Source organism: Melospiza georgiana, chromosome Z (genome assembly GCF_028018845.1).
Source record: "Melospiza georgiana isolate bMelGeo1 chromosome Z, bMelGeo1.pri, whole genome shotgun sequence".
NCBI lineage: Eukaryota > Metazoa > Chordata > Aves > Passeriformes > Passerellidae > Melospiza > Melospiza georgiana.
The window spans coordinates 27032076-27057121 of NC_080465.1; the positions used below are offsets into that span (position 1 = coordinate 27032076).

General features: G+C 38.1%; 1 protein-coding gene across 1 annotated transcript in view; it reads right to left on the reverse strand.

The window, feature by feature from the left end:
* Window positions 1–25046, reverse strand: part of LRRC2 (leucine rich repeat containing 2) — a 73559-nt gene that overhangs the window by 41175 nt on the left and 7338 nt on the right. Inside the window, exons 2-3 of the mRNA XM_058044270.1 lie at window positions 20303–20448; window positions 8904–9114 (exon numbers count right to left, since the gene is read on the reverse strand). Coding sequence (XP_057900253.1) covers window positions 8904–9114; window positions 20303–20427 — 336 coding nt within the window. The 5' untranslated portion in view covers window positions 20428–20448. The remainder of the gene's footprint in view (window positions 1–8903; window positions 9115–20302; window positions 20449–25046) is intronic.

Below are 25046 nucleotides of genomic sequence, written 5' to 3' on the forward strand. Positions count from 1 at the left end.
ATCCAAAGTTGGAGGGCTAGAAAAGAGAAGCCTCTTCCGCCCCTCACACATCAGGCATGGTCAGAGTACTGGGGTTTTAACAACAGAACATCCCACCTCAGCAGCCCACCTCTAAGAAACAGAGAAATGGACCCAATTTGGACCCTGTTTTATGAGCCCCCCTGGAAGGCTGAAATGAGGGGTATGAGGATTACAGCACCATCCAGAGCAGCAGACAGAGAGAGACAGGAATCTGCAATTCACAGGCCCGGCTGGTCACGCCCCAGCTCCTCCACATCAAGCCAGATGGAAGCTCATGTCCTCAGGAGGCAGCAAAGAAGACTGGCAACAGGGGCATTCCTGTCAGCAGCAGCAGCCAAGGCCTTGGCTAAGAGGGAGAAATACTGGGAAAATAGCAGAGGCCATAAGCTGTCCCAAGAAAAGGACAGGAGAGACAAAAATTGGAGTACTAAGGAAAAGAGTTTTTCCATGCCCTTTCCACATGAGGCAAAGGAAGAGCACTGGGACAGTCAACTACACACACCCACAAAAAACAAATTGGATGTGCCAAGGTGGGTCCATAACAGGCCTTCTTATGACCTGCATCTTCTGTTTGGCTTGGACGAAGACATGGATTGGGAGGAAGAATGTTTTTTCAACTTTGAAGGTGATGACATGTGGGATATGAGAGAAAGAATCCCTTCCAGAGAAAACACTTTCTGGCAGGAGGAGTTGTTGGCATGCAATAGGAAGTCATTTGTGCATATCCCATGCACGTCTGCACCTACAGCTGTCCCCATGCAACAGGCCTCCCTCTTCAGGAGGGCACTCGGTGCTCTGTGCAAGTTGTTCCAGTGCCCTTGCATCACGAGACAGCCAGAGTTATAGCATCCCCCTGCCAGCATCAGGTGGACCTCTGGAGATGGCAGCTGGTCCTAAGCCTGTGCAGAATCTCTGTAAAATCCCAGATGATAAGAGGTTAATGTGTATGTCTCAAACAATATACAGATGGATAGCTGTGGATCAAGCCAAGTATTTTGCTAATAAAAGACAAGAATTGTTGATAATAACCAAGGATTTTTGGTAATAACATGTCATGGGAAAGAACAGGATGTTCTTCTTGAGAAGACAGCCACACAGTAGGCTGTGCTGGCCCAGGCAGAGCAGCACTTTTCCAGGACAAACCTGTTGTTGTACCTAAGCATGTGAACAAGATGCAGCATTTGACTGTAGGGGGATATTAAGGCCACCCAAAACCCACAAAAGCTTTCAAGAAATCCATTTCCAGAAACGTCTGAAAGAATGGACTGTTCATGATGACAAATTTGCACAGCAAGTGGGATACCTGCCTTAAGGGCAGGAAAACCTCTTTATAAAAAGTACCTGCAGTCAAGTCCAGGGGGAATTTCTCATGTGATATTAGACTTGGGGATAAAGGAGATAATTGTTTCCACTCACTCTCCTTGTAACAATTCTGTTTGGCCAGTAAAAAAGCCAAACAGAAAATAGGGATTGACCATTAATTATGGAAAATTAAATGCTAATATTGCACCTTTAACAGCAGCAGTGCCTAACATTGCTGAGTTATTGCCATAGTACAGGAAGGCCATAATACACTTTCACCAAAAACCGCAGGGAGACTAGGACTCCTCCATGCTAGTACATTTTACTCTACTGCAAAAAAATATCTACAATTCCAGCAGATGAGGGGATAATAATATATTGATGATGTATTGATTAAGGGTCCAGACACAGATAAAGTGTGAAATATCCAAAACTATATTATTGAGCACCTTGAAGATGTAGGGTTAAAAGATCCCAGAGGATAAAATTCAGTGCCCTGTTTCAGAGAAAAAATCTTGGGAAGGGAGGTGCTGTTTGTGTCCCTGCTGAGACATTAACTTCAGTGTAGCAAGTAACTGTGCCACAAATAAAAAAGGAGGAAGGTCACCCAAGAAGCTCTGCCCATAGTCTGTCATCTCTGCACTTCTATCCCAATATGGTACCCCTTGACAAAGCACTGAGGGATGTTACCACTCCCAAGCACATACCCCACAGGCCTGATTTGGGACTTTTTCACCCTGTGGCTTGACTTTGGACCCAGTTCCTGGAAATCAAGATGCATTGGACCCATATCCAACAGGCAGTATTTGTGCAATCCCTCATACCCACTGCCTGTTAAAGACTATTTTGGGCCCATAGTATCCCTAAATATAATTTATGGACTATAATGACACCTGGATTTGCAAGATGAGGAACTGTCTTGTACCATTTGGATTAGCTTTGACATTTAAAATACACCTTATACAGTTATCAGACCACATCAAAGGGCAATAGAAAACATAACATGGCGAATGCATACATCAAGCAACTGGACAAAGTATGCCTCTGGAGAACTAAAATTGCAAGCCCAGCAAGTATCAAAAAAGGCTTTACAAGATCAATTTCTTAAAGAACAAAATATATAGGGAATTCTAAATTTAGCCAACACAGAATGCTATATAACCATTCATTATGCCTCTACTTCCATTAAGGAAGCGTGAGCTAAGATGAAAGAGATAACTGGCTAAATTGCAGAATTGTTTCAACCTATGAAGCCAAATGACTGGTTTAATGGCTGGAGCCCCATGTAGACATCCTGGTTGATGTCTACATTCTGATCATTAGAACTCCTTAGGGTGGGGCTCATGGTTATAGCAATTTGGAATGACGCTGTTAACTGGATTTATTTTCTAAATTATTGGAATGGTAATTGTTTCATACATGATTTATTGAGTTATATCTTCTGCTTCATCCTTATTTTCTCCCTCTGTATGGTATTTTCACATTACCACCATGGATGAAAAACGTGATCAAAGACTATGACCACGACCAAAATTTAAGTGAAGGGGGTGTAAGGAAAGGCTTAATAACATTTGCAGCGTATTCTTTAAACAAGCACTTACTGGTAGCTATCTTCTGCTTGTACTATCTCCTCTATGACTTTATCTCTCTCTGCCTCCTCCCCACCTCTGTCTTTTTTTCCCCATTCTCTTAATAAGCTTGGTACACAAAGTAAAATTGGTGTTATACCAGTATTTGGTCTCATTTGCACCTTTATTTGGGCAGAGCAATTTAATATCAAATTGTAACAGTAATTTACTGATAAAAGCCTGTGAGCTTTTTTGGACCCTCTGGCTTTTGTCATCCCTTTCAATCGTGAGCATTTACAAGTCTGTGGTGGGACATCACAGTCCCAAGGGAGCAATGTCGGGGGCTTTTTGTGGCCATGTCAATCAAACAGGATGATTTGCCAATCCTCCTCACTTGTGCCCGTTGCTTCTTGAGAGAAAAGAAAGAGGAGAGCAGGCAAAGCCCACGCCGACAGGCAGAGCAGGAGAACCCCCCTGCTCCTCTTCTATGGGCCAAGCAGAGACCCTGCCCTTAGCCTCTCCCATGCCTCTTGCACTCCAGCTCCTGACCGACTGGAGCCCAGAAGGAAAGAGGGATTACAACCTGGCAGAGCCACCAGGGTAAACATTCCCCAGGCGTTTTGGGTCACTGGTTATTTGGTGGACCTGGCAGTTAATGGATGGAATCAATGAACTTAAATGTCTTTTCAATCCTTACTGATTCTATGATTCTATGAAATATAGTATGTCAGAGACCCCCTTTAATAATAAATGTGGTCATGACTGAGTCAGGAATGTCTTTTTTGGTTTGGTTTGGTTTGGTTTTTTTATTCCCAGAGGGAAATCTCTGGGGAAATCTCTGGAATTTACCTAAGTGAAAGAGAGATTTTCCTTGTCCATTCAATGCAGCAATGTTTTTTGACTCTTTGTAGGAAATAAATACATCACTGTGAGAAACAGTTGGGAATAACAAATGGAAATTTTCTGTTCTCTGTGAAAATACATATTATGTTAGACAATAAAATTGTGAGAATAAATACAAATATAGTTATTTGCTGCCTTGTTTTGTGAGTAAATTAAATGCAAGAAAATCATGATTCATGAGTAAAGAATTTTACCACCACTCACTTACTTGCACATCTGACATTAAAGTTTTTTAAAGTAGGTATGCATCCAAATCCTCTACTTAGGAAAAGTTGCCTAGCCGAGAACAGTCCTACTCTATATTTAAGGAGCATCATCAGCTTTCCTCTGCCAATATTGATATCACAGCATTTAAAAATTTGTTTATCCTGAATGTTTTGTGAAAAATATTTAAAATTCACTGATTCGCTAGAGAATAAACATTCATTAATTAATAGCAGAAAGCAAACACTCAGAGGGGAAAACCAGAGTTAAAGTGATTTAGTTTAAAAATTCGTATGAATATTCATGGCATTATTTTGCCTCAGTTTCTAGTTCTAATGGTGCTGTTTCTCTGAAGAATTAATTTAGTTGAGTAGATACATGTTTATGTGTACAGAGGTTCTCAAGTGTTGCATCAATTGTGCTTTTTTTTCTTAGGCATCCAATTCAAACACAAAATTCAAAGGTCTATAATCTAAACATAGATACACACAAATATATATATTTCACAGTGGTTTTGCCTGTAAAACTCTCAAATAAGTAATTTTATTTTTCTGGAACATACCTTGGAAACAGGAAATTACTTGTGGCACAACATATCACTGTCATGCTTTCAAAGTCCCAAATGTTTTGCAAACAGAAGAAGAATTAGCAGACTCATTGCTGGGGCAATACAACCGGATTCTACCCCTTTTTTATTAAAAGAGAAAAAGAAGGGAAAACCCATTCGATTTCATTCACAATGTCAGGTTGTGATTCTGTGATTATGAGACCAGACAATTTTTTATGGTATGCTTTTTTCTTACCTAACTGCAAATACTGATTCATTACTGTCCCCAGCTGGCAGAAATGCACACCCATGGGAGGTGGACACTTGAGTCACAGAACCACAGAATCACAGAATTAACTAGCTGAAACTCAACTGACCTTTGAGATCATTGAGTCCAGCCTATTACCTAACACCACCTTGTCAAACCGTGGCACCAAGTGCCACATCCACTTTTTTCCTAAACATCTTCAGGGACAGTGATTCCACAAACTCTCTGGGCAACCCATTCCAATACCCAATCATTCCTTCTGTGAAGAACTTTTCCCTAGTGTCCAGCCTAAAATATTTGTCCAATATGTAAAAGGGAGACAAGGATCCCTGAACCTTAAGGTTGTTGTCAAACAGCCCCAGCCAGATGGAGCTTTGACAGGTAAGATTATGTCATAAATGTAGTTATCAACCACTGCCCGTAGGCTGAGGCTAACTACATGGACAGGCATGGTAACCAAAACCCAAGTTACAAAATGTCTTTCAGATTCAGAGGGACTTGAATAAGGGTCTGCATAAAGAGAAAACATATTTTTCAGAATTCATATACTGTAAAATTAAGTTCAAGGCTCTTTAGCTACTACTTTGTGCCTACTTGTCTAACCTAGTATTTTTTGGTGTGAGCCTTTTACTTTCATGTGAACTACACAGAACGCTGTAGTGTGTCATTCGCTCTTGCAATCTGACATTTTCTCCTTTTGTTTTCCTGGAATCAAGGTCGTTTTCATTTCTACAGTTATCCCTTTCAAGGCATGACCAGTGCTAGCTGTATCATGTTTAAGACTGTTATTCTTGCTTTTAAGAAAACCTGATTTGTACTTGATTCTTCTTATTTCCGGTCTCTTTTCACTGATCTCACTGTCACTCTACCTTTGTTAAAAGCACAAACTGCAATGCTCCCCTGTCTACTTTAACACTGTGTCATAATTTAAAGACACACTTTGGCTTTAAATCCGTAAATCACTCACTCTATTCAACTTCTTCACAGAAATATATGCTTTTAAGGAGTCGTGAACACTAAAAGTAGAAATATACCAGAAAGTGTTAAAGGCTAATTATTACAAAATTATTACCCTTTTTTCCCTTACTATTTTGTTGATGTCAAAGAGCTTTATCTTTTCTCAGATCTGTTAAAATAATTACTTTACAAGGAACAGTGGGTCTCCACCTAGTGAAAATACATTATCATATAAACAATATTTGAGACGTGGGGAAAAAGGTGGCACAAAATCTAAAAGGAAAGTATTCCTATTAGGAATTCAAAACATGATCTGCTCTGATTTTCACCTTTACTAAGGTTCTCAGAAGAGCGTCTGACATTATTTTCAAAAAGGCACGACCTAGATTATTTTCAAAATATTTACTCAAGCTATCCCAAACTCTTGTGACTGGGTGAATACAGTTATGTATCCACAAGTACTCTGCTGTGCAGGGTATCCTCAGAGATAAGGAGAGACCATGTTCTCCAGGTGCCAGATAGCCTCATGAGGCTTTTGCTGAAGCATTACCAAAGCCAATGACTACATCTCTCAACTGCTAGGCTAATAGTTTTTCGGAATGAACTTAAGGGTCTTCTCCAGGCAAAACAATTTTATGGTTCCATCACAGAGTGTTTTACAAATTCCCTTTTTAACCTCCTACTCAACAATGCAGTGTCAGTAAGCCAGATGCTATATGAATATGGAGCACAAAGCAGCAGCTTCTTTCCAACCAGGCTACATTTTTACCATCTAGACAGCCTGGGCACTCTGACCTATGAAAAGGATGTGTTAAAGCCACATCCTTATGCTGGGGATTACTCCTCTGTGTGACTTAGCTTCCCAGCATCCATAAAAAGAAATGGTATAGCTCAGAAGCAAGCCTTGTTCTCAAAATTAAACCTCTAAGTCACACCAACAACCTACTCAGATTTAGCTATCAACTGTCTAGAGGATATATTACTGCTTCATTGATGGGAGAAAAGGGGAAACATAATAGAAATACTTATCAGGTAAAAGGAAGATAGAAGATTCAGCAGCTGGTCCCCAAATGGATACTTTACAGGACTGTGCTGTTTGCTGCTGCCAATGGTAAGTGGCCAGTCAACAGCAAATCCAGCTTGTTATGTGCCCATAAATCTGCACAGGTAATCCCAGCTCTGACTTCTCCAATTCCCTGAGTGCTTAATCACCGAAACTTTCAAGTCATAGATGCATTTGTGCGCAAAACACAAAAAGAACCTAAACCACAATTGACACCACAGCTCCCAGCTACATAACATACAGACTTCTCTGAGAAAACTGTCATATGTCCACATATTTTATTCATGTGCAGATTGCAAGACTGCAGCATTGGTTTTATAGTCTAAAAATTCATTTTGCTTAAATGTGAATATTTTCTTTTTGTGAGAAAGTAAGAGGAGAAAAGACGATACTATCTGATTCTGTCTTTGATTCAGAAACAATAGTTCAGATTTTAAAAAGCAAAATTAGTGGTGTGATTTGTATAAGAGACATAAATTTCTGCAGTAAGTGGATATACACTTCTTTCAGAACTTTGTCAAGTGAGTTTTCACACCTTTAAAATAATTGTCATCTGTTAGAAAGTGACAGACATCTGAACTATGTAAGTTTGTTGTTGAAACAGGAAACCCACTTTAGCTAGGCAAGAGCTGGACAATGAGACTTGAGGGCTGTTTTATATGGACACACTGAGCATCTGATAAGAAGATATCAAAACCCATGGTGATTGGGAATGTACTGCTCAAAGTGGCATAATATACATAACAGTACATCAATTTCTCTTAAATGGAGTTTTTCAGAACATCAAATTAAAATTAAATATTCTGGAAAACATAACAACACGTACATGTTTGATTTTGTCTCCTAATGTAAAGCCTAGTTTATGATGCCAAAGCAAAATTTTAATGGTTTGACAAAAGGGAATAAGCAACAGAGAATTATGCAACTCTCTACACCCTGATACATTGAGGATATTTGCAGGTTCTACTATATCAGTGTCTAAGTAGCTATAATCCCTTTCTCTTGTTTGTTTTGGTTTTTTTTCCTTAAAGTACCTCTAAACTAAAGTACCTGTTAACTAAGGTTTACAATACCCAAAAGAATGCAGTATTTAACTACACATCTTAAACATCATTTTCAAAATCCCAAGTTCTTGAATGAAGAGATGTGGTGATGTGGTAGCACCCCAACAACCAGTCCTACCAGGTCAGTGATTGGTATCAGTTGAAGAAAGAGTCTCCTTAGTAGAGCTGAATGGGAATCAAGTTTTTCTATAGCCCAGAAATTTCAATTATTTTATGTTTATTCAGAAGGAAATTAAAGCAAAGAAAGAAATGGAAATTGAAAAAGAAACCACCATGAGATTCAAGATCAAATCTAGGATAAAGTTACACTTCAGGCCAATCAAAAAATAATTCCAGCTTCTTTATCAACATTTTGACTTCTATTTTTTGGAATGACAATACCACATGAAAAATTCAAAATTTTAATTTCACCTCATCATTAATAACAAATAGAGTTCAATCAAAGGTTTTAAAACTCCAGAAATCTTCAGAATAGCTGTAACCCAACTTGCTCAATTTCAAGCCAGCACTAATTCATGTCTTACCTTCAAGCTGCTATTTCACATCAAACGTATCTGCAATTCAAATGCGGCATTTTTTCAGTAGGACCCTTGTGGATTGATGCTAATATTAGTTTTAAACTGAGCAGAGCTTGAGAAAGTGTTATCACACCATTAGAGCAATAACACAGATCTCTGATTAGTAGAAGACAGCAATAAGCCAACAAATATTATTTTCATGTCTCTTTGCGCACTGGGGAATTTTAGAGAAAGAGACCTTGCAATATTATTGCCCATACCAAAATTTTTGAGGGGGATGAATTACATGTATCAGCAGAGAATTTAAAATACTCATACCTGAAAACAAAACCACTAGTTCAGGCTGAGGTAGAAAATACTTTTGGTCACTTCTAACACTGAGTAAAAGCATCAATTTCATATTTGCCATAAAAAGGATGAGATTAAAATATACAGTCTAAGAAATCCAAACTCTTCAGCAACAGAAACATATATTCCATTAGATTTACCGTCCACTGTTCTCCAGAAAGCTGAAAAATAAACTTGTTTTGTTCTTTATTTACTCCATCTGACAAGGCATGACTCTTCTTGAGCTGAGGATTCTTTCCGTGGGTGTCCAGGTTCTTCTCATTGGTGTCCACAAAGCCATTCTTGAGGTATTTTGATTGAGGAATACCTTTCTTACGGCACTCTAGTATAAAATTCCATTCCTGTTTTATCCTGAAATAGTACCAAAAAATGCTCATGTAAAAAAAATATGGCAGGTAAGTTCTAAAGTTTAAACTGTGTTTGCAGAAGTACTTAATTAAATATAATTATTCATCTAAGGTATTGACTATTTTTTATATATTTATACTAAGAAAATATGCATTTCCTGTAGTTACATTGAGATTTTCTAGACTTACGTATAGATTTCAAGTGATCAGGACTTCATTCACTGACTATAAAACAGTGAGACCCAGAGAATAACAGAGAAGTGGAGACTGAGCAAACTCTTACAGAAAAGAGCAAAAATTATACCCTTTATTTTGGTAGGATAGGAAATATATTCTCACAGAACAAATTACATGCATAAACAAAATCAAGTTTCTGGTAATATAGGAAAACATTTTCTTTGGGGAAAAAAATATATGAAGTGCCTTTTTCCCCTGCTCTTTCTGGATCAAGTATAATGATATATTTTCATTTTACACCAATATCTTCTTAGAAGGTAAAGCTCAAAGTTATCACATGCCAACTGATTTCAGATTCAGTTTCAGTATAGCTTCTACATCACCTCCACAGCAACCTTTTTCTCATAGCTTCAGGAGCAAATTCAATTTGGTATAATTAAGCATTGTCAAGAGTTCATGCTTTTAGTTAGGAGAGATTTATTTCAGTTTAGTCAATTAAAGAACTGGTTGATTAACTAAAACAAGCCTTTCTTACACCAAAACAAGACTCTACAGGGTCCATTGTATCATAAATCTGCCTTCACACTTTGAATTCTATATCCTGTGGTACATGAGACTCATTTATGCCATCTCCATCCTCTGACAGAAACTTTAATCTAAAGAATTGAAGAAAACTGAGAGCTTAAGGAGGACACAAAGTTCAGGATAAAGTAGCCTTAGAGAAAGTAAATGCGTTATGTCCCAGAAAGAGAAACACATGCAAATTTATTAAATTCAAATAGGAAGTAACAAAATCTTTACACATATTACCACTTAATCATGAGGTTCTTCTCTACAATGCTAGGATGTAAAAAAAAAAAAAAAAAGTCACATGAAACAGAATCATGAAAAAATAGAATTATTTGGGCTGGAAGGGATGCTGAAGATCATCTATTTCCAACCCCACTGCCATGGGCAGGGACACCTTCCACTAGACCGGGTTGCTCAAGTTCTCCCCTCAGCCACAAACGAACCTTGAACACTTCCAGGGATGGGGCATCCATAGCTTCTCTGAGCAACTTATTTCAGTGCCTCATCACCCTCAGTAAAGAATTTCTTCCTAATATCTAGTTTAAACTTACTCTCAGTTTGAAGGCATTCTCCCTTGTCTTGTCACTACAGTCCCTGACAGAGAGACTCTCTGGCTTCCTTGTAGCCCCTCTTCAGATAATAGAAGGTTGCTATGAGGTCTCCAAGTAACTTTCTCTTCTCCAGGCTGAACCACCCAAAGTTTCTCAGCCTGTCTTCACAAGGGAGGTGCTCCAGTCCTCTTATCAATTTCATGGCCTCCTCTGGACTTTCTCAAACAAGTCCATATTGTCTTTATTTTGGGGACTCCAGAGCTGGATGTGGAGTCTCACAAGAGCAGAGCAGAGGAATGGAATCACCTCCCCTGACCTGCTTTTGATGCTCAGGAGGCAGCTGCTTTCTGGACTGTAAACACACATTGCTGGCTCATGTTTAGTTTTTTCTCAAGTATCACCTGCAAGTCTTCTCAGGACTGCTCTCAATCAATTCCGTGCTTAGCCTGTAATATGTCTGGGATCACCTCAATGCAGGTGCAGCGCCTTGCATTTCACTTTGTTGAATTTCATGAGTTTTGCACAAATCCACCTCTCAAGCCTGTCAAGGTCCCTCTGGGTGGCATCCCTTCCCTCCAGCATGACTGCAGCACATAGCTTGGTGTTGTCAGTGAATTTGCTAAGGGTGCCCTTGACCCCGTTGTCCATGTTGCCAAAGCAGGGATACCGAGCAGCCTTGGCCCCAGCGCTGACTCCTGAGGGACACCAATCATTACTTGGTCATTGGTCCACTGGCCACAACGCTTTGCATGCAGCCACCCAGCCAGGACTTTATCCACCAGAGGGTCCATCCCTCAGATCCATGACCCCCTATTTAGAGTCAAACATGGCATGCGAGACAGCATTGAACATTTTGCATAAGTCCAGGTAGATGATGTCAATTGCTTTGCCCCTCTCCACCAATGTCATGGTTCCATCATAAAAGACTCCCAGATTTGTCAGGATTAAAACCAGAATGTCTGGTTGTAAGCCACATGCAAGAAACCCATTGCAAACTTTGGTGAAAGAAGCTTGTCTCAAAATCTTATTGAAATAAATTATTTTTGGACACTCATAACAGGATATGAAACCACAGTGTAGAGCACTCTTATGGATAAAGCATTGACAGACTATAGGAAGACAGGACAAACTCAGACTAAGCGCATTCTAATGAAGAGAATGCGTAAGGATCTCTTTGTCCTTTATTTCAAAAATTACAGAAATATTTTTTAAAAGATAAAATTGTATTTACCTTCAAATGAAAAAAATTAGAAAGAAACATGAGCTCTGATAAACATCAAAAAAGCAAATGAAGTTACTGCAGGTATACAAATGACTAGGAAAAGGATTTGTAGCATATCAGATTAAGGAAGGTTCACAAAGATGATGGGAATAACTTCTCAAAATATGAAAGGAGCAATAAAGGAATAGTTATAGAAGTTATGGATAGCTGCAGAAATGTTATTCATTCTTGGCTTCGGTTTTCATTAGAGAGATCAAGATCTACTTCACAAGTCAACATCTGGAAGAATTCCAGGTGTTAAAAAGTATCAGTAGGGGAGGTGTGAGAATACTAAAGTATATTTGAAATAAATGTCCTAGTTTCTCTCAGTGTCTACTGCATTGTGGAATGTTTCATACCACAGCAAGCTGTGATATATAAGTGAGTTAAGAAAAAATAGACTGGACCGACAGAAAACCATTCAGCCCAGGGAGTCCCTAGAGTGAACTAAAGGTGTTAGCACAGTCAAGATGTTAGCACAGTCAAGGTGTTAGCACAGTTCACCAACTGTTCTCAATATCTTGACAAATATTGTCTGAGTTTACTTAATACAACAAAAACAAGAAAATAGGTTAAAGCAGATACAGCTCCTTAGCCCACACTGTGATATGTAAGCAAGTTGTGGATAATATTTCTGAATTTTCTGAGGGAGAAATATCCAAATATCTGATACCGCCAAGCAGCCCTGCTATGGGTATCCCCACCGGCTGTAGTCTAGAAGTGCTGAGATGACAGAGTTTTCCATACCAGAAGACATGATAGTTCAAAAACCTTTCAGATGCTTTGACACATGAGGCAATTCAATTTTTAGTGTTGATTTTAACAATCTGTCATTTGTACTGCAGAAAATATCAACACAACTGAGTGTGGATATTGTAATAGCAAGAGGTTGCTAGGAAAAGCTACCAAACAATAGTTCCATATACTATATGGAAAAATAAACAAGACACAAAACACCTACTCATATTTTGTTCCAAAACTTGCGTACCAGTGAGTATAGATATATACATATAAAAACTCTGTACGGCTAGGAGGTGAAGTGGTATGGGGAAGGTGTTAAGAGAGAAAAATTATCTGAACAAATAAGAGGCTGGAGCCATAAGGATCATAGGATCAAACGAGTGGAATTCCTTTTATCTAAAATATTCCAGATTTTACTTACCATTGCTGTTCTGCTCTTTCTGACATTCTCCAGTCCTCCAGACAGAGTTTTCTGTCCTTCTCTGAAGCTTAATTCTGCATTACTACCCTCTCATTTCCATGGAATTCATTCATTTTCTATCAAAGCAATAAATATTTCACTCAGTGCATACTTTAGTGCACTGAAAAAAAATGCACAAAGTGCAATACAAAATGGGGAATTTTGTGTTCATTGCTCTTCTTTCAAGCCCAAAAAATGACTGGCTCATTCCTGACAGTATAAATTCTAAGAATGTTAGAAACTTAACAGAAATAAGAGGTCTTAATAAAAAAGTAAGCAAATAAAAAAATAAAGTAAGCTGCATTACTACACATAAGTGTTGGCTCTGTCAGGTAGACCCCAGGAACATTAGAGTAGAGGGCTCAGAGGGTCTAAAATTTTACTCTCTCAAAACAAGGAATTTTAAAAGTGCTAAGAAGGGAGTTACATTAAAGCAGAAAAAACAAACTGCCCTCTGACAGTCTGCTGATAACATGTATAAAACACAAAAGTCAGGAGGTCATTGCTAGCCAAAATTTATACAGCAAAAATGGTTGTTAAGCAAATCAGTCAGTGATTTACCTCAGAAGAAAGACAGGGGTTAAAAATCAAATCTACTAGGGAACTCAGCATGTATATTGCACACTGATATGGAAATCCCGTGTCAAATTTTCTCTTTACTTGTACATTAAGTTATGGTAACATCCTCTGTTAGGCTTTTAAAGAATACAGGTATCATATACAAGCACATTTAGAACAGATGGAAGGTGAATTAATAATGGAGCAACGAAAGTGCATAATTTTGTACAGTACATCTCAGAATGAAAATATTATATTTCCCATGGGCAAAGAGTCTAATAATTTACAACACCTGGCTTTACCCTCAAGTTACATACCACCCAAATTAATCACTATGAGCCTTACTGGCCTGGAGTTGCAAATTATATCAAGCCAGTGTGTATCGTGAAGAAAAGATGACAAAGCTGTAAATTTGCAGGTTCTGTTGAGACCAAACCAAGGGATCTATTTGGCTACATGGCTGTCATTCTGCTCTGTCATTGTCCAAAAATTGAGATGCTGGGACTTTTTAAAGGATCATTATGAAAATAAATACATTTTTAAATCTTCATTTAGTGACAATCCTCAAATTATACAGAATTTTCACCATTTTTGTCATATTAGGAGGCTATTACATGAATCTTTAGGAAAGATATCTAAAAGAAAAGGCATCTAAACCATTGAGGCAAAAAGAAAAGAGATATTCACGCAAATAAAATAATCTTTTAATTACTAATATACATTTAAGAAGTAATATTTGGTCTTGGCACTTTAAAGACTCCTAATATTCCAGAAAGACATTTCCACATATGACAAATAAGTTAAAAAACCTCAGCTCTCCTGAAGTTTATATCCTTTTAATACTATTTAACAATAAAATATTTTCATCTTCCTCTAGACCTCGATCAAGCAGTTAAAGTCAGATTAAAAAAAAACACAATTATTTTCAATAGTAAGAAAAATGAAGGCACTAAAGTCAAGCCTCATTTAGGTGGGATTATGAATACGAGAAATATTTTTCTTGGACAAAGAGCCCAGATGAGGTGTAAGGTTCCAACTCAGCTAACTATTATAGTATTTCCTCTTCAATCATACAAATAGTTCCCCTAATTTTAAAAAAGGCTGGTTGCATGCTGCTTATGTTTGTCAAAAATAAAAGGAACATTAAGTTTCATATCTATATATCTGTAACACAAAAGCACACCTGTCACTAACGCAGATGTATGTGGTATAAAGGAATTTTACTCTAGCAAGTTATTTTCCAATATACTGCCTTTTTACAGTAAGCTTTCAGGACAATATATTGCAGTTATGAAACAAGATCAGCAGGGAAACAGAAGACTCAAGTATTTTCATTTTGGTTAGTGCTGTGTTCCTCTTCAGGTAATCATTTCCTAAATGCTACTTCACTATTGGAGTGTACCTTCAGAAGAAAGATTCATGGCATATATTTTTCATTATTATTGTACATATTTCTTTTCAAGGACATGGTAGTTCCCTTCTTGAAATTTTATTTTCTCCAGCAAAATAATGGATCTAATCAACCTGATGCAAAGAATTACTCTACAATAATCCCAGTGATTGGACCCTTCAAAGGAGCAACCAATTTGGAAATGAAGTGTGCATGGGTAGGGATTTCAGAGCTATCAAAGAAAATGAGGAGTAACTGAGTTTCTTTCAATTGCTCTTCCTTCAGCAGGTATACTCTGCTCAATGTCTGACTAGAAGCCCTTGGAGGAAAGCTGTGATTCCTTGGTAGGGAAAGGAAGTTTCGTTAGATGGCACTCTTTCCTCTAAGCCAGGGCACAAGAATTGACTGGGACACTACATGGTGACACCAGTTTAAAGCTCCTGAGCAATGTTTAAATCAGAGTCACTAGCTGCACAGGATCATTAAATAATCCTATGGAATTTTTAGAAGACCATCAAAGTAGAACTGGAGCTCAGCCCAGAATAATATTCCTGATGGATGAGTAACATTTGCTTCAAATTCAATTGGATTGATTCAATTTCAGTATCACTGCCAGGCTCTTCCATGCAATTTAAAGGATTGTGGCTGAACATCAGCTTTTGTCTTACAATGCACTGCCGTGCATTACTTTAGACACATGGTCTGTATGCACAAGTGCCTACAAACAAAGGCAAATAACACAGTATTTTTATTAGTGCTGAAAATCGAAACCAAAACTGTTAACTGCAATTTGTGTTTGCGGCCAAGAGACTGCCAGCTCCAGTTTTAGACTAGCTTGGAAATAGTTCTGCATTGGGTATTGAGTAGGAGAGTAAAAATAAACATAACAAATGAAATCTTAGTTAAGGTACAAATAGAGTTATAACACTGAAGTTTGGCAGAGTGATAGAGAAAAATATTTTTAATTAAACTTGTAAACTCTCAGGGGGAAAAAAAGTCAGTCTGCGAGCAAGATGTAGTTTTCTTGTTGCTTTTTATTTTTTATATTCAAGAGATATATAACTCAAAAAATAATACATGCACATTGACTTCCATGCACATAGCCAGACTTAGAGAAGAAATTTTTGAAGAAGAGGCAGCGGAAGAAATAGCTGAACAAACTTTTATTTTTGCTGCATGTTTGTTGGTGGACAGAAAAGACTGTGCCATTTCACAGCAAAGATTTAGATAGCTAATCTGGGCAAACAGCTCTGGCATTTCCTCACTGAGATGTTTAATTTGTTAGCCTTCAGATTTATCTTACCTACTTCTCACACAAACAACAAACATGTTGCCATCCCTCAAAAAAAAACCCTAACTATAAACATTCATTCTTTTTCCCTAAAAAAAGAAAGACAAAAAAAGATAAAAGAAAACAAGTAAAAAAGAAATCTCAATGAGGAAAATCATCATACCACATAAAGGTCATCAAGCATTCAGGATTTTGGGGAACAATAAAAGATGGCTTTAGCAAATGATCATCACTACAAAAATCTAGAAGATTAAATATAAAATAGTGCTATAAATACACCCTTCTTTCCATAATATGCACTTTCATAAACATATAGGAAATCTCATGACAGTGCACATATTTTTTATCAGTTTGTGGTTCATATCCTATGAGAGATTTTAAATGGACTTGTCTGACAAGACCAAGAAGATAAAATGAAAATAAGCCTACCCAAAACTGTTCCATTTCTTTTTGTTTTATATTTAGTTGTTGGTTTACATGTGTTCTTTAAACTGCCACACTTTCATAGTCCCACAAAACCAAAGAGGAAACAGAGGACCTAATTAAATCCATAAAGAAAATTTACCTGATCCCAGTACCTCAGAAGGCCAGTATTCTCAGCAGTTGGTTGTCCAGAATTAGCTTTCACTGACCAGTTGCTTAAACATCTACCTTGCAAACAAATCTTTACAATACCTCACCATTAATGCTCAGCTGAAGCTTTTCATTAATGTGTGGGATTTTCCTCTGAAGAAAATCTTCTGTCAAAAATTATCGTACAACTTACAGTTTAATGAGGCTACATGAGCTAAATCACCTTGCCCCAAGGCAAACAGAGGTCCCTAAAGGCTGGCTGGGAGTTAGTCCTTGAATAATTCAGATTACAATTCACTGCATATTATCAGGTCATTTTACATAGTAACACAGCATATAAAGGAACTGCACAATCTCAAAGACATTAGCAAATTATAACCTCTTTGAGGAAAAATGTTTAAAAAAAACCCCACAAAAACAGAAACAAATACCAAAAAAAAAAAAAAAACCCAAAAAAAAAAAAAAAAAAAAAAAAAAAAAAAAAAAAACAAAAAAACAAACACACCCACAGCAGCCGCAAAGGCCAGATTCCAAACTCTGCTGCATGAGTGTATTTGCAGAGAAACTCTATTAATTTCAACACTAATTAAGAATTCACTCTGACTTCTGACAAAAGTGAATATCTAGAGCCTCAAATGCTAGAATGCAGTCTTCATTTCAGGAAAGTCCCCTCTCTAAATATCTTTTGGGAATAATCCTTTTGGATCAAAAGTACTTCTTACTGTGGCACAGTATGAACTTGCATTGATTTCAGTGGACCTACCCAACAATAGTAAAATTTTAATCCCTGAGTATGATGCCTGAATTTAGTCAATGTAGAACTCCATAAAATAATGAAATGTATTTATACATGGAAACATTACTTCTATTATTTAATTAGAAATACAATTTTATCTATACTTTTAAGCTAAAGCTTGAAAGTATAGATAAAATTGTATTTCAAGCTAAAAATCAGCAAAGTGTTCTCATATTTTTGATCCAACATATGAGAGCACTGAAAAGCATGTAAGAAATAACTTGTGAGCTGACATTTAGGACTTAAATGCCAGTGGTCACTGCACACCTCATAAAACAAAGAGCATTTTCTTTTAACTGAATTTGGCATATTATTACTAATATTCTTATTACTTTGACCATTATTCTGTCAGCTTTGACCATTCTACAAGGCCTGCACCATGAGAATGAACATGAACTTTACTGTTTGCTTCAGTGGGTGAAATACTGATTACTCATACTCAGGAGACAAAGTCTAATGTATTTCCTCCTTTTTTTTTCAGGAGCTCTACAAGTAGAACTAACTGGAAAGCAATCTGAGTACACGAAGACACACAACTAAACAAAGTACAATACACAAATTGCAATTATTTAAAGGAAGAAAAAGATCCTTTGCACATGCAATGAGTACACCTGGGAACTCTAATTTCTGTGCATTATATCTCAAATTTCCTATCTTTGAGTGGTACGGGAAGATAAGAGAATTAATTTGGACTTCATTAGTGGAAAAAATGCAGAAAAAGCGGTGAAGCTCCACTCTTTCAGATAGAAGTGTGTCTAAAATAATTAACAACAGGCAGAAAAAAACAGGGAGAATGCATTGGTTTCATGGAAAATACAAGTTACTATCAGAACTTATTCTTAACATATTCTTAACTGACAAAAGCCATGGGAGCTCAAATTAGCTACCTCAGAGGACATAAGGCTGCCCTTATTCCCTCTTACAGAGAGAGCTTACCATGCATCATTTGCTTGTGTACTAGTGAACTCAAAAGTTATCTTCTGCACCACAGAAAAGCAAAAAAAAAAAAAAAAAAAAAAAAAAGTGGCAGGGAAATTTTGACATGTTGTCCACATCAGGACAGAAATAAGGTTTGATCAAGTTGAATCCCAAGTCCTTTCACTTGTGCTTTCTACCATAAGGGAAACAGCAAACATCCATCTCTCAGCTGTCATGGTTTAACCCCAAATGGTAACCAAGTACCGCACAGAAATTTACTGCCCAGCACCCCCAGCATCTGCCTGGGCAGAAGAACCAGGATAAAAAAGTAACACTTCAGCATTGAGTTAAGAATAGTTTAATAATAGAAACAAAGTAAAATATTATAATAATATCAATATTCATTGCAATAATAATAATGAAAAGAGAGAAAGAAAACCCAAGATAAATAAATTATGTCAAATACTACTGCTCACGACCTGCTGACACACTCCTAGTTGATTTCTGAGAAGCAAAATCACTCTCTTCTGGCCAATTCCACCAATTTATATAGCGAGAAGAAAGTTCTATGGTATGGAATATCACGTTCAGGTCAGCTGTCCTGGCTGTGCTCCCTGCCAGCTCTTTGTTCAGCCCCTCACCAGCAGAGAATGAAACGCTGGAAAGTCCTTGGCTTAGCATAAGCACTACTTAGCAACAATCCAAACAACAGTGTGTTATCAAAATTATTCTCATACTAAATCCAACACACAGCACTGTACCAGTTACTAAGAGGAAAGCTAACTCTATCCTACTTGAAACCAGGACACAGCTCACACCAAAATGAATGCTTATCCTTGCTAGAGAATTCAATCTGAAGGATGAACTGCTTTTTTCCTTTTTTTTCTTCTGTTTTTGTTAGGATTACAGTTTTTATTGTAAGCTTTGGTACAGGTGGGAAAACCAAGACTGCTGCTATGGTTGTTTTGAAGTGAAAGGTCCCATGGAAAGGACGGTCAGACTCTGTGTTATCCTGGTCTCCTCCTGCTCCGTCGCCAGTGCAGCTGCCCTGGCAGTGAGAATCTACTAGTGAGGGTGTCCTGAGAGCACTGAAACACCACTCAAAGGTTCAATGCAATTGTGTTCTTAAACAAGGGCACTGTTTTACCCTGTGAATTTTATCTTTAAAACAGAATGTGATTTCTTTATTTTTCTCTTCTCAGAGGGAGGAAATTGATAAATCCTATGTTTCCAAACTTTCCAATGCAGTTTAATATTTAACAGCATCTTAGGGGAAACAAAACATTGTTTAAAGAAAATATAAATTCAGTATAATAAAAGCAATAAAATTATCATTGGGTGTAAGCATTATAATCAAAGCCTTCTTTAATACCCCAAGAAAAAAATAACATAATAATTCTTATTCTCTTTGATACTTCCTATTCAGATGCAATTGAATATGTCCACTTCTTTAACTCCTTTTCTTTCTTCTCTCAACACAATAAAATACTTAAAGTATTTCTTAGTACTGAAACCTGTGAGCATATGTTCACTAATTCTATAATTCCTACTTTTATGCAGTATATTAAAAAAGGTACAAAAATATGTTATTTTTCTCTTCAATTTATGTCTATGGTAAACAATAAAATATATCATTAATATAGCATGATCTACATAGGAAAGAGCAGAAACTAATGAAACATAAGTATTGTTTGTGCTGCATTTCTCTAACTATCACGTGAGGAAAGGAAGTAAGATGCCATTGAAATCCAATCCAAACCCCTAAATTTTAATAATCAACAATTATTTTTAGTATATTTATCATATTTGTTACATATATTTCTATTTATTATATTTAGTATATGGCAATATTAGTGGATACTAAGAACAGATTTGGTTAAATTTAATAACACAAAAGTTGTCTTACTTCTCCAATGCACTTTGTTCTAATCTTTCTTTCTCCTTCCTCTGACGTTCTTTGCTCTTCTTAACTCGAGTTTCCCACAGTCCTCTTATGACAGAAAAGTCAAATATTATCACCTGATGCCCCATATTGTTGACATTAAGCTTCTCCTGCAAAAACAAACCAATTCTTCAGAAAAAGGAATAATGAGAAAAATAAAGCTCCAGACTATCAGGTTTCATGAAAATTGTCTGGGGAAAAGAGCTGAAGTCATAAGAAATATTAACATAGTATGATTTCCATCTTGTCCAATTTATCAAGGGTTTTGTGCTGGCAGTAATAAATGTAGCATACATCAATGTAGCATACAATGTAGCATACAATTCATTTCTACGTAAAATCCATGGCAACAGCTACACATTGAATTTTCCTTACATTTTTTCCTTTTCAAGATAAAGACAGAGTTGCAAAAAAAATACCGGTTTGATTAAGTAACACTGATGAACATAGCTTTAAAGGCTTTGCATTTTTAATAATATCTGTGACTAATATTAAAATGAATGCTCATAAAGAATTCATTCATTTTAAATCATGCAAAAGCACTTCATCTGGAGTTGTTGTGTATTGATCTTTATGACCTCAAGTTATCCTGTTTCAATGGAATTTGTGAAATTCCTGCGTTCCCATAAGTATCTGCTTATCTGTGAAAGCCATCAAAAGACCAGCCCCACAACACACAAAAAAATTCACCGAAGGCAGGAGACACAGGGAAGGCTTGGAGAACACATCATGGTCCCCACTTACTAACATGTCTTTATTCTGGCCAGTCAACAAGGTTGGCTATGCAGCAGCCAGAAGAGTCGTGGCCAGGACCCTGAGGTTCTTCACCTCAGCACATGGTAAGCTAGTCACACCTGCCTTTTTCACTTTACTGGAGTGCACAGTCAGATAACGCCAGGTCATAATGAGCAATCACACGTGAATCATTCACCTGTCCTGTACATTGTTATTAGTATTGTTGTTACTGTTTATTTTTTTTTTATTTCATTGTTTTTTCCACTAAATCATTCTTATCTCAACCTATGATCTTTACTTTTTTATGCCTCCATTCTTCTCTTGGTCCTGCTACAGGGGAAGGCAGGCACAGTGAGAAAGCAGCGCATTGTCTGGTGTGTTTTGAGGAGGAACACTAAATTGGGGAATTAGGAATTCCTAAACCACAACAGATATGGAAACACATTCCAATAGTCAGAGGCTTGGTATCAGTGTATCAGGTTACACGCAGTTAGGAACTGATGTAAGCCAGAAAAAGAAGCTCAAAGAATATAAACCTCTTCTGATATAAAATACTGTAAAACTGGTAACAATGGACAAAGAGAAAGCTTAGTTACTCATTCTTTAATGGCAACCTCTTTTCCAACCCTTCTTGACTGGGTGTACTGCAGAATGTGGACTGGAAGAGAAAACTCCCTCCCACAAGATCAGTTTCATGATCATCTGAGAAACCTGAATATGCGTAAGTTTTTGGAGCCTGATGAATGCATATCAGAGTTCTGAGGGAACTGGCTGATGTAGTTGACAAGCCAATCTCCCTGATATCCAGAGAGTCATGGAAGTCAAGGGAAGTCCCTGGTGAGGGGAAAAGGGAAACACTGCATCCATCTTTTAAAAAGTTAGAAAGGAGAACCTTGGGCATTACCAAACTGTCAGCTTCACCTCTGTGCCTGGGAAGGTCCTGGAACAGATCATCCTACTAGCTGTGCTGAGGCACAGAGAGACGAGGAAAATGATTTGGGATAGCCAGCAGGGCTTCACTAAGGGCAACTCTTGCCTGACCAACCCAGTGGCCTTCTGTGATGGAGGGATCACAGCAGTGGACAAGGGAAAGGCAACAGATATCACTTATCTGGACTTCTGTAAAGCCTCTGACACAGACCCCCATACTGTCTTTCTCTCTAATTTGACATGGATTCAGCAGGTGGATTGTTTGATGGGAAAGGAATTGGCCTGACAGCGACGTCTAGAGGGTAGTGGTCAATAGCTCAGAGTCCTGATGGACATCAGTGACAAGTGGTGTCCCACAGGAGTCTGTATTGGCCCCAGTACTAGTCAATATCTTCCTTTATGACATACACAAAAGGATTAAGTGCACTCTCAGTGAATTTGTAGAGGACACCAAGATGAGCGGTGTTGTTATTACACCTGAAAGATGGGATGTCATCCAGAGGGACCTGGACAAGCTTGAGAAGTGGGCCTATGGGAATATCCCACTTATTTTTCCACTTTCCCACTTGGCACAAGTGCAACTTGCTGCACTAAGTGCAAGCGCAAGGAGCCCAAGGGAGAGGTGCTGTACCTGGGTGAGGACAATCCCTTAAAACACAGGCTGGGGATGAGCAGATGCAGGGCAGCCCAGCCCAGTAGGACTTGGGGGTGCTGGTGGGTGAGAGGCTGGACATGACCCAGCCATGGGCACTCCCAGCCCACAGAGCCAAACGTGTCCTGGAGTGCATCAAAAGGAATGGTCAGCAGTTGAGGGAGAGGATTCTTCCCTTCTATTCCACTCTCATGAGGAGCCAGCCTGGAGTGCTGCATCCTCCTCTACGTTCCTCAGCACAGGAAAGACATGGACCTGTTGGAGCTAGTCTAGAGAAGGACGACCAGGAAGATTAAAGGGATGGAAAACCTCTCTTTTGAGAAAAGACTGGGAGAATTTGGATTATTTAGCCTGGAGGAGGGAAGACTTTGGAGTAACTGTAATGGTCCAGTACCTGAAGGAAGACTGCAAGAAAGATGGAGACAGCATGTAATGATAAGACAAGGGGGAATGGATTCAAACTGAAAGAGATGGTTTAGATTAGATATTCTAAAGATACTCTTCACTGTGAGTGTGGTGAGGCACTGGAACATGCTGCCCAGAGAAGCTGTGGATTTCCTATCCCTGCTCAAGAGCAGGCTGGATGGGGGTCTGAGCAACCCAGTCCAGTGAAAGGCATCCCTGTCCTGGAACTGGATGATCTTTAAGGTCCTGTCCAACCCATCCATTCTCTGTGCGAAACACAACATGACTTACAAGATGGTGTTCCTTACAGTGGTTCAGTACTAACATAGAGAACTAATTACCCACTAAATCTCTAATGCAAGTACACAAACAAATCTTGATAAAAGAGGTGGAACTATACTTTCTTGCTGAGAGTCACTAGTGGGGATACAATCATCACAATATACTGGCTCTCATAAACTGTAGCTAGATTACCAACAGAGGAAAGTCAGTTATTTAAACTTTCTGTGAGGTTTTATTAGAGAACACATTTATTATACTGTTTATAAGCTTAGGGGGGAAAAAAAACAGTAGAAGAAAACCCTTCTTGACCATCTACTTATCAGCTAAAGAGCAATCCTCCCCTTCCTATGTGTTTTCAAGCTCATGTCTATAATTTTTCCTCAGATGCTACTGTGATCATTTTTTCGAAGCATTGTGTCCTTCAGCTGGAGCTATTTATTATCTGTCCTTATCTGTTATAATATTGAGGACAAAGGGGAAATTATTCTCCCCTCTGTATATTTCCCTTGCAACTTTGCAACTGTCCCTTTTCTCTTTCACCCCCTTTCACCTACATTTTCTCTTTCACTCCCTTCACATCCCTCTGTAGTACATAGCATACAAAGGAATAATTTATTCTGAGCTGGGAAAACACCCTCATGTCCTCTGGAAAATGCACGGCATGGACTAAAAAGAATTATGCATAGGTACATCCAGAGCAAAGGTACCTACCTTCTCACATTATTAGCCATCTCAGTAAGAAGGGCCTTCTCAAATACCAACAAGTATTGGCTCAAAACTGGTCAGAGACCAGTATCATTCTATTTACATAGTCTTCTGTATGTTAGGATGTTTATATAAAATTTTATCTTTGTTGTTCATAAAGCTGCACCTATTGCTTGTTTATCTTTGCTACACATGAAATGAGGCAAAAATAGTTCCTAACCTATCTGGAACTAACAGCTGATAGCAGCTGAGTTCAAACCCCATTAAAACAGTGTAATTAAAACAGCGACCTTATTCTCTGTGGGAAGGTTCATCCTTCTAAAACATATTCACTACTAATTTACAGGAACTGTTTACCTCATAAAATAAAATGTTCACCTCTGCTTACAGGAGAAGGAAAGCCAGTGACAAGGACTTCACCCCTCACAGTAACTGCAGACCAGCAGTCACTCTGCAGGGTCTAATTCATTTTAATAGACCAATTCATAGAAGTGTGTTTTGGTAGAAAGGCTGTTGCAGAAGCTGAATTGTTGTGAGACAGTGAAGTTGCAACTGGACACTTGACCTCTGTTGGAACTAGATGGCCTTAATCAACAGAGAGTCTGAATAGACTGTGAAAGCACTCCTTTTCCTTGACTCATTTCTCACCTTCCTGTCTCACAGGTTAAGTCAACCATTCTTTATTGAGACACTGATTTATTAAACACTAGGTTGGAAAAGTTCATTTTATCCACATATTGCTTTTATCCACATATAGCTTTTACCCACATGTTGCACTAAGCAGCAAGGCATTGTGGGGTTTTCTTCTATGGTAAGACCAAGCAGAGGACAAACTTGGGTGGGAGATGAGAGCTGTCCATCATAACACCTCAGAATTAATCTCTTCAGAAGGAGCAAAGCCACAAATCCTGATCAGATTACAGGGTGACTAAGGCTTTAGAAATATGTATCAGGACATATGTGAAATGCTTTTTGACATCTACAGCTCTGAAAAGGTCA